At 45.7% G+C, this 14,565-nt stretch overlaps 1 protein-coding gene across 5 annotated transcripts in view; it reads left to right on the plus strand.

Annotated features, from left to right (window-relative positions):
• Window positions 1-14,565, plus strand: part of FARP1 (FERM, ARH/RhoGEF and pleckstrin domain protein 1) — a 296,455-nt gene that overhangs the window by 228,010 nt on the left and 53,880 nt on the right. For all 5 annotated transcript variants that reach the window (XM_045055193.1, XM_011280659.4, XM_023252762.2 and 2 more), the window contains exons 7-13: window positions 322-436; window positions 1,343-1,490; window positions 4,036-4,131; window positions 5,951-6,114; window positions 6,835-6,903; window positions 9,442-9,517; window positions 10,585-10,825. In XM_045055193.1, the coding sequence (XP_044911128.1) occupies window positions 322-436; window positions 1,343-1,490; window positions 4,036-4,131; window positions 5,951-6,114; window positions 6,835-6,903; window positions 9,442-9,517; window positions 10,585-10,825 (909 nt within the window). The remainder of the gene's footprint in view (window positions 1-321; window positions 437-1,342; window positions 1,491-4,035; window positions 4,132-5,950; window positions 6,115-6,834; window positions 6,904-9,441; window positions 9,518-10,584; window positions 10,826-14,565) is intronic.

The raw sequence follows: 14,565 nt of genomic DNA on the forward strand, positions 1-14,565 counted from the left end.
TGCCTAGAGCAGAAGTGGTCCCAGTGGGGTGGGGAGGAAGAAACAAATCAGGAACATGGATGGGTGAAATTGGTTGATGCCAAAGTTTTCTTTGCAACTGGTAGAGACGAGAGTGGAGACCGTCCTGTTACGTCGGCACGATTGTTAAATCCATCCTCACAGGGTACCTTCTGACATCCAGCCCTTGTGATACCCACAGGCTGGGATCGCCTTGTCCGCTGCCTTCTGGTTTGCTGGCCAGAGAATGTTGCCCGAGGAACGTAACAGACTGTGAAGTATTAATTGTATGTGGCTGGGTTTTCTTTCTCTGTTTCCTGGTAGCCGAGATTGGGGATTTCGATGAAGCATCAGACAGAGAGCATTTAGCAAAAAACAAGTACATACCTCAGCAAGATGCGCTAGAAGACAAAATCGTGGAGTATCACCATAACCACATGTAAGTCCCACTGGTCCCTTCATGTTTCCCTTGAGCTTCTCTCTGTCCTTCCAGCATAGGTGGGTGTAGACACACACACACACACACACACACACACACACACACACACACACACACACACACACACACGGTAACTGTTGGGAAGAAACACGCAAGGTGTGAGGGAGAAGAGCACAGACGTTCATGGGGGCCATTGTTCCTCACCTAGGACTCTCAATGCAGGTTCCCCGCTCAACACCAAAGTTCTAGGATCCTTGCTTGATTTCCTGTGATACTGGGGTATGTCTGGAATTGAGGATACCCATGCTGTGGAATTAAAGGGAGAGTGTAAGACCAGTTAATAGGAAATCAGAAAAGGGACACGGTAAACTAGGGGCAAAGTAGGAATGTCATGAAAATCTAGCACCTTTGTATCCTCTCCATTTTTTTGTTTTGATCAGTAAAATATTTTCAAAAGATGCTCCGTGCCTATTGATTTTGTTGCTGTTTTCAAGGAGGGCACTTGAGCCCTGGTGATAGTATGCCAGAGTGTTGCCTTGAACTTCCCTTACAAGTTTAGGCCCATTGTCAGCGACTAAAAACGTGTTTGAACACGATGGCGTTTTGCTTTTATATGACCTTAAAGGAAACTCTTTGAGATTCCAAAAAAAAAAAAAAAAAAAAAACAACTGGGCAAATGTGAGACAGACTTTTGGGGTGTTGTGTTACACAGGCAATAGGGCTTTTGTCCTAGCTGCTCGACTTTGGGTTGCAATGAATGGGAGGCTGGGTGTCATCTGATCAGGTAGCTCCATTGTTTGTGATGAAATGCCTTTTTATTTCCCAAGAGGAGTTGCCTAATCTCAAATTAATAGACACAGGCAATTCAAATCACCTGGACTTTCTCTTTAATTTTTGTTTTGTCAGCGGACAAACACCAGCAGAATCAGATTTCCAACTTCTGGAGATTGCCCGTAGGCTGGAGATGTATGGGGTCCGGTTGCACCCGGCTAAGGACAGGGAAGGTACGAAGATCAACCTGGCTGTTGCCAACACGGGAATTCTAGTGTTTCAGGTAAGAGCACTTAGAACACAGCTCAGTTCCCCTGGTGATGGAAAGATAAGAGTTGGCCCTTCAACTCTGATTGCGCGTTGGGTGGGCCAAGTTAAGACCTCTGATGGTTAATTTTAGGTGAACAGGGAGAAACTAACCTCACCTTAGGGTTTCTATTTCTTTCCAGGCCCTCCACTTCCAGATTCTACTTCATTTGCCCTTGCTCTGGTTGGGAAATGCACAAAGATTTGCTTGTGTTTATTGACTTGGTAATCTCTGTCAGTGGACCTGTGCTCAAAACACAGTATAATAGAATCAGGATTTCAGACCCCCCAAAATAAACACTTTCTTCACACTGGCACATGATAGTCATGTGGTTCCCCCCTCTCTTTTTTAACCTGTTGAGTTTTTTTTTTAACCAAATTTAGGGATTCTTAAGCCTAATTTAGGTTTTACCTACGTCAGCTTATTTGTGACTTCAGATATACATACTTGAAAAGGGTAATGTGTACTTTTAAAGATACAGCAGTTTTATAAATTTCTACAAAGCCACGTATAGTAACTTTGTAGTAAAACACTGCACTTGAATTCGTACCTGTGTTTTACTTAAGGACATAATTTTCTGTACTCTGAAATGTGTACTGTCTTTTTTTAAAGTTTGAAAATATTTTTTTAATGTTTATGAGAGAGAGAGTGAGAGAGCGCACGCTCACATGCATGAGTCGGGGAGGGGCAGAGGGGCTGGGGACACAAAATCCGAAGCAGGCTCCAGGCTCCAAGCTGTCAGCACAGAGCCTGGCGCGGGGCTCAAACTCATGAACCGTGAGATCGTGACCTGAGCCAGAGTCCAACGCTTAACCAACTGAGACACCCAGGCTCCCCATGAAATGTACGCTCTCTTGGTTGCACTGTTAGATTCTTCTACTGACAGTGCTTCTTTTTGTTTCTTAACAGCTTCTTTGAGGTGTTATTGACATAGAATAAAATGCACATATTTAAAGTGTGCAGTTTCATAAGTTCTTGTATATGTATATCCTGAAGCAATCAATGAAATCAAGACAATGAACATATTCATCACCCCCAAAAGTGTCCTCAATGCTTTTCTTTTAAACAAAATCGAGAGTAATCCATGCTTTGGTTTCATAGGGGTATGGAGAAAGTGTCTGCCTTTAAGTAGGGTAATCTTCACCAGTTTTGAAGGCATAGATATGTACACAATCTAAAACATTTTGGTTTATATTTGGTTTTGGTTATATTGTCCCTTCGTATTTTACCAAATTGGTCTCAGTGCTTCTCTGCTCCTGTATCAGATGTTTATGGTGGACACGGATTATCATAGGATCCTGTCCCAGGCGGAGTCGAGGTTGGGTTTCATATGGGAGAGTAAGAAGGGAAGGTTTGAAAGCAGTGTACGATACTTGAGGTAGCTTAACAATTGGTCTGAACAATTTCTGAACTGCCAAAATAACATAGGAGTACTTGATGAGCAAAATGACAATAAGCCAAATGTAAAGCTTTCAGTCCTACCGTTAAATTTTGAAATCAGAACCCTTAAGCATTTTTAAAAATCATGGGGGGGGGGGGGGGAAGAAGTGCCTCACAATTGAATTAACGTGCTTTGATTATATTTGATACAATCTAAATATTGAGAATTACGCAGTAGTTTAATCGTGTACCAAGGCTGTATCTTGGAATTAATCTTGCCAGTGCCTAATTGCTTCATTCTTACCAATTTCAATACATGGTCCTGGTGTTTCAGCAGCTCTGGAGGAATTCTAATTTAGGCGGAGATGACAGGACAGATGGGAGCTGGTGTCTGGTCGCTTCCCCTTACTTCTCCATCACCCTGTTCCTCACAGGAACAGGGACACAGGAACACCCTGTTCCATCACACCTGACTTTCAGAACGAGGATGTGTGAGTCCTTCCCAGAGACTGTTCTCTGGTCTAGAAGACAAACCACAGGCCGGGACTCCCTTCCCCATCCTGCTTGTGCTGCTGGGAGCCAGACCAGTGTGCACCTTGGAGGTTGACCACCAGCCTGGTGTGTTGCTTTTATGGAAATTAACAGTCGCTGCTGGTGAAGGCACATGGTGGGGCACCTCATTCTGCCACGTGAGCTGTGTGATTTTGGACAAATTAAAATAAATTCATGCAGCAGTTTCCACATCTGTGAAAGAGAGATAACAAACCCATCTCACTGGGTTTTGTATAAGGTTTGGTAAGATAAGGTCTGTAAAGTCCTTTCCCTGGCACTGGAAAGTGATGGTCACTAATTGTTGTGGTTGCCATGGTTTTTATTGTTATTTATCTTTCTTAGCATCCTTCCTTTGGCCAGCCGCTTCCCTCCCTGGAGGCAACCTTAGTTTGAATACCAAAGCATATAATTAGTGAAAGATAATGTTCCAGGAACAGGCATCACCCACAGCTGCAAATCCTAGCAAATTCTCTAGCAAAAGGCATTCTTCCCAAGCAGTCAAAAGCAGGTCCCTATATGCAAGGCAAACCACCTCCCATGTTGCTTCTTCTGCGTTTCCTGGCTCACTGGCTGATCCCTTCCTTTGCAGGGTTTCACCAAGATCAACGCCTTCAACTGGGCGAAAGTGCGCAAGCTGAGCTTCAAGAGGAAGCGCTTTCTCATCAAGCTCCGCCCAGACGCAAACGTAAGTGGGCGGGGCGGGATGACGCCAGGCAGGTGTCTGAGGGTCTGTGCCGAGTGTCCTGCCCAGAGGCTCAATCACCGTGCTGTCACCTGGGTAGACACAGCCAGGGTAGAGAATGTTCAGCCCCTCCCGACAAACCCATGCCTTTGCTGGGCTCCAGCCTCCAGGCCATCCCCTCGAGACCCCGTTCAGCATCCGCAGTATTCGGGGCGCACCCCTGGCCGCACAAGCCTCCAGCTCTCCCCAGCCCTCGCGTCCCTACTCTTGTCCCCTGACCTCTGACAGCACATTCTCGCAAGCTAAGCAGGTCCACCCCATTTTCTGGAGAACCCCTGAGGATATCGCTCACCCCAGGACCGGATCAGAGAAGGAGCGTCTCCTTCCCCCCGCGGGAAATGGCAATGGCGGAGATGGCTGATTGATCCTGGTGTCCCCAACCAGAACTTGGGAGAGTTTTGTTCCCGTGGAAAAAAAAGATGATAAATGGCAGTCTAACCTTACCGTTCAGCTACCGAATGGATTAAATGAGCTTTTATGGCCTGACCTAGGAAGCAACCGCCCATTATAAGTTGTTTTCTATGGGAAAATTCTTTTGGAGTTCTAAAAGGCCACTTGCAAATGCAGAATTGCCTCAGCTTGTTTGTAAGTTGGGTCTGCCCAGAACTGTGAGATTCCCCCCAAAAGAGTTGGAAGTTCTGGGAACCGTTAAGGCTGTAGTAATTCCTGTTTATATAATAGGGCCACTTACATTGAGAGCATTCAGCCTGGGAATACAAAATGACACTCTCCCCTTTCCAGAATCAAAGGACATGACTTTTTCAGCCTTGAGTGATACTTTTGTGTTCCAGAAAAAAAAAATGATCATTTCCTGTGGGGTCCCCTGGAGGTTTGAGCCATATGCTACTTGACAGAGAAGAGACTTACGACCAGTATGCAAAGTCGGCATGAGCCATGAGGGAGAAAACAGAAGAGTGTGTTTCAGTTATTGTAAGGAGGCAGAACAGGAATTTCAGTAGTTGGATTTTTTTTAAGAAGGAAATATGGGGGTGCCTGGGTGGCTCAGTCAGTTGAACATCGACTCTTCGTTTCAGCTCAGGTCATGATCTCATGGTTCATGGGATGAAGCCCCACATTGGGCTCTGCACTGACAGTGTGGAGTGTGCTTTGGGTTCTCTCTCCCTCTCCCTCTCTCTCTCTGTCCCTTCCCAGCTTGTGCTCACTATCCATCTCTCTCAAAGTAAATAAACTAAAAAAAAAAAGAAGAAGGAGGAGGAGGAAATATAAGCCACGTAAACAAAATTTGTTCATGAATTCTGTCACAAGAAATGTTAGGAGGGGCCCCTGGGTGGCTCAGTCGGTTGAGCGACCGACTTCGGCTCAGGTCATGATCTCACAGTTCATGAGTTGAGTCCCGCGTCGGGCTCTGTGCTGACAGCTCAGAGCCTGGAGCCCGCTTCGGATTCTGTGTCTCACTCTCTGTCTGCCCCATCCCCACTCATGCTCTGTCTCTCTCTGTCTTAAAAATAAATAAAACATTAAAAAATTAAAAAAAAAAAGAAAAATGTTAGGAGTTCTGTGAATTACCCCTGTTTTCTGTTAGCTCCTCTAAGGAATTTTGTGAGGGGAAAATGGTTGAATGATGACTAGATTTTGTCATTAGGAACAACTCTATTTTACTAACTATGTGAATTTGTGGTCGTGCTATAATAAAATGCACCAGTGAAATTTTATTGGACATACTTCTTTTCTGGCCCTTTTCTCATGTTTCAACCTGATGTCTGTGGGTCAAGGGGGAGAAAATGGTCTTTTCTCTTTTTAGAGCTCGTACCAGGATACCTTGGAATTTCTAATGGCCAGTCGGGATTTTTGCAAGTCGTTCTGGAAAATCTGTGTTGAACATCATGCCTTTTTTAGACTTTTTGAAGAGCCCAAACCAAAGCCAAAGCCTGTTCTCTTTAGTCGAGGCTCATCATTCCGGTTCAGGTAAGGATTCCATAGCACACCTCTCGTGTCCGCCACGGGAGCATTTGTCCCGAGACGTCCTTCTCCTACCCTCTGGTGCTGCTGCTACACAGTACAGTGGGGAGCTAAGTGGAAAGTTGGCCTCTGGGAGCTATGGCTGGTGGGGTGATTGCTCGGTCATTCCAGCGGCGTCCTGGAATGACCAGGAGGTCATGTTCTGCTCGAACATTGGCCAAGAGGCCCTTCACCCCGCCACAGTAAACTCCAAACAGGACCCTCTAATTCAGGAGGATTCCCTTTCTCTGGAGAAGCAAGTGTCTTGTTAACATTTGGTGTAGCCTTCGGGAATGTTGTGTGCACTTGCCCAGCACTGCTTCACTTTCTCCCTCTTTCAACAAACATTTGAGTGTTTGCTGCGTATCAAATCCTGTTCTAAGCACTGGGGATATACAGTGAACAAAATTAGCCCTGTGTCCTCGAAGCATGTAGACTCTTGCTCAGGATGGTGGCTTCGTAATCAAACAGAATTATTTAGAAGGAAAATGCCAAGAAATGCAATGGACATACATTTTTCTCAGAGAAACACAAGTTCCTCCCAGAACTGCTTTTATCCCCAGCTAGCTGAGAAAGCCCACCTATCTCCCAGTTGTGGAAGGAGGGGAGGTAGAGACGGGGTGTTGTGTGTTTCAGTGAGAATCCCTTGCCGTCTCCTTTCCTTCCCTCTCGTTGTCTTCCCTTTAGCGGTCGGACTCAGAAGCAGGTTCTCGACTTTGTTAAAGAAGGAGGACATAAGAAAGTGCAGTTTGAAAGGTAAGAGAAACTTCGATGCTACTTCGACTTGACAAGAGTCATCGTCTGCAGGTGACAGTGCTTTGCTCCTGACTGTCTCTTCACCCAGGCCTGGTGAATTACCATATCAGGGCCTCACAGTCAACCTGGGCCAGTTTAGTGTTAGGAACATTCGAGGGCTGGGGCACACCTCAAGGATAAGATGAGATGTAAACAGACCTGGAGGGCCAAGTGAGGAAGAGGAGGAAACCAGCAGGGGATGGAATGGAAGAGGAACAGGAAGGAGATTGCAGTGGGGCTAAAGCACAGTAAAAACTTCCTCCTCTCTTTGTCCTTGAGTGTCTTGGGATTTGAATCAAAAGTATTTCTATAAACTTTTAAATTAAATACAGCTTGGATGAGAAGCAGGATTTATTGCTGTTGTTAGCAAATGCTTACAGCTCTTGCTGCGTTCCACGCACTTTGCATACATTAACTCAGTCTTCATACCAGCTGTGTGAGGTCAGTGCTCTCCTAGTCCCTTTTTTAAATACTTACTTATTTATTTTTGAGAGAAAGAGGTTGTGAGCAGGGGAGGAACAGAGAGAGAGGGAGACCGAGAATCCAAAGCAGGCTCCGTATTGTCAGTGCACAGCCCGACGCGCGGCACGAACTCCTGAACCGTGAGATCATGACCTGAGCAGAAACCGAGACTCAGATGTTTAACTGACTGAGCCACCCAGGTGCCCCTCTCCTGGTCCCTTTATAAAGATGGAGACACTGAAGCTCAAAGAACTCAGGTCTCAGAACTGACAAGTGGCCCCTGGTCAACCAGCATCAAAGCCCCATGCCCTGAGCAAGGCTCTGTCGCCAGAGAGGGGAGAAGGTGAGAATCCAGAGATTAAAAGAAAAGGGTAATTGGGACACCTGGGTGGCTTAATCGGTTAAGCCTCTGACTTCAGCTCAGGTCATGATCTGATGGTTTGTGAGTTCGAGCCCCGTGTCGGGTTCTGTGCTGACAGCTCAGCGCCTGGAACCTGCTTCGGATTCTGTTTGTCCCTCTCTGTGCCTCCCCTGCTCACACACTGTCTCTTACTGTCTCTCAAAAATAAATAAACATCAAAACAATTTGTTTTTAATAGAAGGGTAAAAGGGTGGAGCTGTGGTGCACTGAGGGCTGTTTGGTGCATGTGCATTTTTTAAAAACATTTTTATTTTTTATATTTTAACATATCTTAAAATAACTGCGAAGTACAGAGATCACAGCAAACGTCCATATTTCTTTCCATTTCTGTTTTTTTTTTTGTTTTTGTCTTTGTTTTTACCTTTTTGTGTGTAATTACTGTTACGACAGATATGGCTAAAACCCCCTTAACGAACAGCCACCTTTGTTACTTCCCTTCTCTCCTTCCCAGAGGCAACAACTGCCAACTTCACATTATTTCTTTTACACATATTTATGCATTAAAAAAAAAATATGCAGCATTTCTCTCGGGTGTACTTTTTCATTGATTTAACTAGTATCGCACTGTACATAATTCTGCATCTTGCTTTTTTTTTTTAATGTTTGTTTATTTTTGAAGAGAGACAGAGCATGAGTGGGAGAGGGGCAGAGAGAGAGGGAGACATAGAATTCGAAGCAGGCTCCAGGCTCTGAGCTGTCAGCACAGAGTCCAACGTTGGACTCAAACTCATGAACCGTGAGGTTATGACCTGAGCCAAAGTCAGACGCTTAACTGACTGAGACACCCAGCATCCTGCTTTTTAAACCCTGACCTGATTTGGAGATCTGTGTTGATGTCCTTCGGTATTGTGAAAGTATTTCATTTTATTTATCTGATTTTCTGTTGATAAACAAACCTGAATGTTGGTATTTTGTTTCACTCTGGCTGAAACAAACCTGCTGCTGTGACCATCCTTGTGTTTTTGGAGTCTTTTGAAGAAAAGCTGAATGTACATTAGCATTTAATCCCTCTGTGTTTATAGTTTCATCATTTGAGTACCTGAAAATTTCTAAGGCCTGTTCACGGAGGAAAAGGAGGGCACTCAGAGACTAAGGGAGGGAACAGATAAAGGAGAGTGTTAGTGGCATGAAAGCCAGTTCCTGGTCCCGTTGAATCTGTAAATTCATTCATGGGGCAGGCCTTCTGTGAACTCAACACTGGGAAAGAGTTAGCTGATGAGTAGTAGTCACCTCTGTTATAGAACTAATCTAGAAAATCATTGCCCAGAATACATGAATTGCTTTCATATTGTCAGGCCAGAATTTGCAATTCAGAGCATACTCAGCCCAGCCAACTCTCCCTCCCAGTGACTCTCCTACAACTAGAAAGGTAATGCTCAATGGCTAGTGTTCCTGACCAGCTGTACCACTCGAACAGGAGCAGGGGATTGCTGAGAGTGTTTTCAGGGTTTAAGTATACCCTGAACCCTGTAAGTGCTATGAAAAGGACGACTGTTTCCAGGGAGCATCCATATACACTACTTCACTCATCTTCATATTGAGGAAGGCATAAGACTTATTTTTCATTTAAGAAAACAGCTTTTCTCACTATGGCTCTCTTACGTGATTTCTCCCAGGAAACATAGCAAGATCCAGTCCATCAGAAGCCTTGCTACACAGCCCACGGAACCGAATTCAGAAGTGCCAAAACAAGTCAGTAATGCTGATCAACTATTATAACTGTGTTTTTGTTTTGTTTTGTTTTGTTTTACCAAACTTTCTCTGCTAAGTCCTGTGTTTCATAGTATGCTTCTGAGTTATTTGCCCCTCACCTTTGGGGCTTCTTTTAGTAGAGGAGAGTATAGTTGTATGCCCTGGCTTTGAGCAAACACAGGCTGTGCTCTGTGCACCCCAGGCTGGGCTCCGCAGGCCCTAGACTGGGTCCTCTTTCAGCTGAGTTCCTGTCCTCCATCCCATGCCTTTGCCCAGAGAAGTTTGCTCTGTTGGCCCTATCTCAGCTTAGGAGTGGAACCATCCATGGGAGTCTACAGAGAGGAGCTCACCTGCCAGCAAAATGCGTGTGGAGAGATTGGGACCTCCCTAGCACCTGATGGGTGTCGCTCCCATTTTCAGGGCCAACCTCAGATCTCTTTATTGGCACAAGACTGGGTGGTGAGTTCCCAGGGCTTCTGTTATGGGGCAGTGACCACAGTCGGCAACAAGAGACATTATCACTCTTGCCCTGAGGGTGGTGAGAGCTCATTTTCTCTCGAATTGGCCTGTGCTTGTGCTTTCAGGGTTTTCTCTACAAGAGAATAAGAACTTTGTTGGGGAAGAACATGAAGATTTCCTTTGTGCACCTAAAAATAGAGTGCTTAACCTGCCTGTTCCTCCCTTGGAAGTATAAACAAAGACGTTTTTTGTCATTTGTCTGAAATCCATGTCAACTTGCCTTTCGGGGATCTGCGATGTGTTTTCTTCCTCACCCCGCCCAACCCTCCCTGTGGGTTGCTCCACGGAAACTTTGGAAAGCCAGTATGAGCCCGTGGGTCCTAGAGAGCAGAGGCTGTGGCCCACTTGGCCTGCTGGGGACCGTGCATGGTCAGAGAACGGTCTGGATGCTGACCAAACACACTGGGGAGCTCCTGCTCATTGGCGGTGTTCTGTTCGAGCCCTGTGGAGGGCAGCCTCTCGGCCCGCTTGTTGCTAAATTGGGCTCTGGCAGCCCCGCCCCTCCACCACCGTGTAACCTTCCCCCTTTCTCGCCCCGCCCCGCGCAGGCGCAGCAGAGTGCCAGCCTTCCGCCCGGAGAAGGTGCGGAGCCCGCAGGTGGCGCGGGCGGTCAGCAGGCAGCGGAGCCGAGCGCTGCGGCCGAAGAGCGCCAGAGCCCCGCGCCGCCCAGGAGCCCCGCGGGCGGCGGGAAGGCGGACGGAGCCCCGCGGGCGCCGGCCGACGAAGAGGAGGAGGTCGTTAAGGATAGGACCCAGCAGAGTAAAGCTCAGCCCCCGCAGCCGAGCACAGGTCCAGCATCCAGGGCTGCCAGAGGCAGCAGCTCTTCCATTCCTTTCATTGACTGCAGTGACGTAGATAGTGAATCCGACCTGCTCAGGGAGCAAGCGTCCCAGTCCCAAACAAATGACAATTATGAGGGTGATTTGACCAGTGGGGTGTATCTGCTCTCCGGGGATGAGAGGCGGACAGAGGCTAGGCGCAGGGCTTCCCCTCCCTCCGTGAAGTCCTCCCGGCCTCCTTCCAGAGAGTTCGTCGATGATGATTCAGCAGACCTAACCTTTGATATGAGTGGGAGCCCCAGACTCCCAAGACATAGCTCCCTGATAGATGAGCTGTTCAGGAGCTCCGGCGGTCGCAGTCCCCCGGCCACCCCATTGTCTCCCAGTAGCAGACGGTCGAGTCCAAGTAGGAGTTGGGACAGGACTGGGTCTCAAGGCTATGTTTCTGAAAATGGGCATGACCCAAGAGAGGAGAGTACAGGAGAAGGTCCTCTCCCAAGCCAGGGTCCTCCTTACGAAAACTCTTCCCCCGTCCTGCAAAGGCCATACTTGGGGAATCTTCCCAGTCGCTACAATAAGTCAGAGACAGATCCCCTCATCCTTAGCCAGGTAGCATCAACCCCAGAGGCAATGGGTGGGCTTGATGGCCGTGAAAAGGGAGGACTGGCCAGCCTGGCTGCTTCAGAAGGTAGAATGCTGGCTAATGGTGCACCTCAGGTGGGCCCCACCTCAAAGATCCCTGTCGTGCGGTCAGTGTGTGCCAGAGGCATGGCAGACCAGCGAGCGCCCCTGCAGGTGACTGAGGGCTCCACCAGCAGCGGGACTGAATCCAGCGATTCAGACTCTGAAATGGTGGCCCATTTGAGCCAGCCACTCACATTTGGCAACCCAGCAGCAGTGCTGAGCTCCCCTTCCATGCTTAGAAGTAAGAAGCCCCTGGGTGGCCTACATGTGAGTGAGGAGGAAGAAGAGGAGGATGAGTAGAGGGCCAGACTTCCAAGTGTTGGGAACGTGGAATCTTGAGTCCAGGTTTCCAGTGGAGATTATCTGTTCTAGTGGCTCATTAATCTTTAATCAACATTTGTTAGAGGAGGTTTTGGACAGAAACCTTTGGATAGGGTATGCCCGACTCTCAAATCTTGAAGAAAAATGAAACTTCACACAGTGGCTTGCTCTCCAAAAAAGGTGGACAAGAGAAATAGTTAAGAAGGACAGGTTACCAGGACCTTGTTTATCTTTCTGATTGAAGGCTAGGAAGAGATACTTGATTATGGATCTGATCATGTGTATAGTGTGTCGTTATTTATGTGGAAATTTTCTGTGTGTGTTGAGTTTGTTTGCAGATCATGCTGCTGTTGATTGAATGTTTGGACTGAGGTATTGAGATCCCAGGAAAGGTGTTGGTTTTACTTTGTTCCCCTTCTTTAAAAGGAGGTGCTGCTTTTCTGAGCCTTAGAAAATGAGGGATTGACAAAATTCAAGACCAAATGTAAGTTGATTGCTGGTTGAGATTAAGTGTTGGTGAAATCTTAGTCAAGAATAATGGATATTTTAATAGGAAGAATTTGGAGTTATTTCTTCTTTCCAGATTTTATGTGAAACAATGTAAAAGATGTCAATTATAGTGGAACTGTAATTTACAAGGGATTGCTGGTCTGGTTTGGGTTTGCATCCTGGGTCAAATCGTTAGCTGTGTTTTAAGAAGCTATAACTCTGGCTGTCAGAACTTCTAATTGAAACACAGAAATGCTATTGAGTGGGGATTCGGGGCAAAGTAAGACCTCACAAAAGGCACTGTTGTCACCAGGCTGGCAAACTAAAGGCCCTCTTTTGAATCATGAGCAGCATAGAGAAGAACCATTTTCCAGAATTGCTGCCCCTTGGTTATTGTGTACATTCTTAACGTTCACACTTGTGTGAACAGGGTCTTCTCTTGGAAGCAGTGACTTCTAGATGTTTCTGTGTGCAGGAAAAAAGTGTAAGGAGTGAGAGGTTTGATTTCTTTTTAAATCTTGCCCACCTCTGCCCGTGCCTTTCACTCAGCACTCCTGCATTGTAGATCAAAGGGTCTCAGCTGCACATGGGAATCACCTGGGACATTTTAAAAATCAGTGATGCCTGGGCCCTGACCTTAGAAATTTTTTATCTCATTGGTCTGGGGTGCCACCTGGGGTCCCCAGATGGTTCTGCTGGACAGTCAGGGTCACCCCTCAGCCTGACACAGTTGCCTTCTAGAATCTAGTGGAATAAATTTCTGGCTGGCTTGCAGAGTAAGGAAAGCATCACACATGAAATACTTTGATTAATTAGTGCCTGTTCTTTGGTACTTTTCAGTCTTTGGTACTTTTTTTAAGAAGATGACTTGTAGAATCAAATTTTTAGATCCTAAGTAACTACCAAATTATTGGAAAGAGTTCTAACAATGACACATCCCTGGCGTGCCGCCATGCCTACGGCCTTACTAAGCTCATCGTGTGATGTTGTCACAAGGGAAGAGCTACTACGCATGCTTAGGAAGTGGGGTAGAATTTGGCAGCCATATGCAACAAATACAAGTATTGACTGACCTTGTGGCTCACAAATGATTATCGGTCCACAGGAATGTCGACAAATTGAATTTTAAAGACTGAAAACTTAATCCTTTCTAGACAAACTTTTTTTTTTTTTTGGTGTTCTTTTCCTGATCGTTTGATTCAGTGCATGATTGATGAATCAAACTGAGTACTGGATAGTTTGAAAGATGTTCATTGAAGTAGTCTATTGATGTCTTACCTTAGATATACATTTAACAGAGTCACAGAATTTTAAAACTAGAAGGGACCTTTGAGATCATTTAGGGTGAACCTTCATTTTTATGGATGACAAACCTTGTTCTGTTGAAATCAGAGACTTCACTTACTCCTACAGCTGCTGCCTGACAAAGCTAAAACTAGAACTTTGACCTCTAGTCTTCAGCTTTAGTCTATGTGACATCTTGGTGCAGTAGGACCCTTTTGATTCAGTACTTTAATTTTGGAGAATCTTGTACAGATTAATAATTAAAATCGGATGTAGAGACCAGGGATCATGTAGACTTAGACACTTACAGTCCATACATAAAACGTAGGAAGAATCGCTTTTTCTATTGTGGGGTTTTTGCACTTAGGACATGTTTTTGCGTATTCTGTTTTGGACTTAGGAAAAGATGTTGATTTGCTATATAAATATTTAGTCAAGTGTGAGTTCAGCAGAGTCACATTTGGAATCCTGTGGTTTATTTGTGAAGGTGATTTGTTCAAATGAGTTTTCTTTTTACCTCTAACTGCACAGCAGTCTGATGATGAAGTATGAATGAGCAATGGGGTGTTAACTTACCCAGCATATAATGTGAATCATCAAAACACAAACCTCTAGAGCAAAACATGCTCCAGGAATTACTTTGTTTTGCTTTTTGCTAAAGGAGTGGTGATTTTTTTTTTTTTAATCTGAAGTGTTTTAAAAACAGCTGATCAATGATAGTGTACTCAGTTCTGTATTGATAAACTTTCCCCTTTTAGGGTTGCTCATAAAGTTTTTCTCTGGTTGGTTTTGTGCCAGCCAAGCAACTCCATTTCTGCTGGTTGGCCACTATTTATGAAAGCAGCAATCCTGATGTGATTAATGGTGCTTAAAAGGGAAGGGGTGTGATTTGTTCAAAGGCCACGGTAGCCTAAAGTGCTGAGAATATTCACCAGTTGCCTCTGGGGGAGTTTGCCCTGCCCTATTAAAGAT

This window comes from Felis catus, chromosome A1 (genome assembly GCF_018350175.1).
Source record: "Felis catus isolate Fca126 chromosome A1, F.catus_Fca126_mat1.0, whole genome shotgun sequence".
Classification (NCBI taxonomy): domain Eukaryota; kingdom Metazoa; phylum Chordata; class Mammalia; order Carnivora; family Felidae; genus Felis; species Felis catus.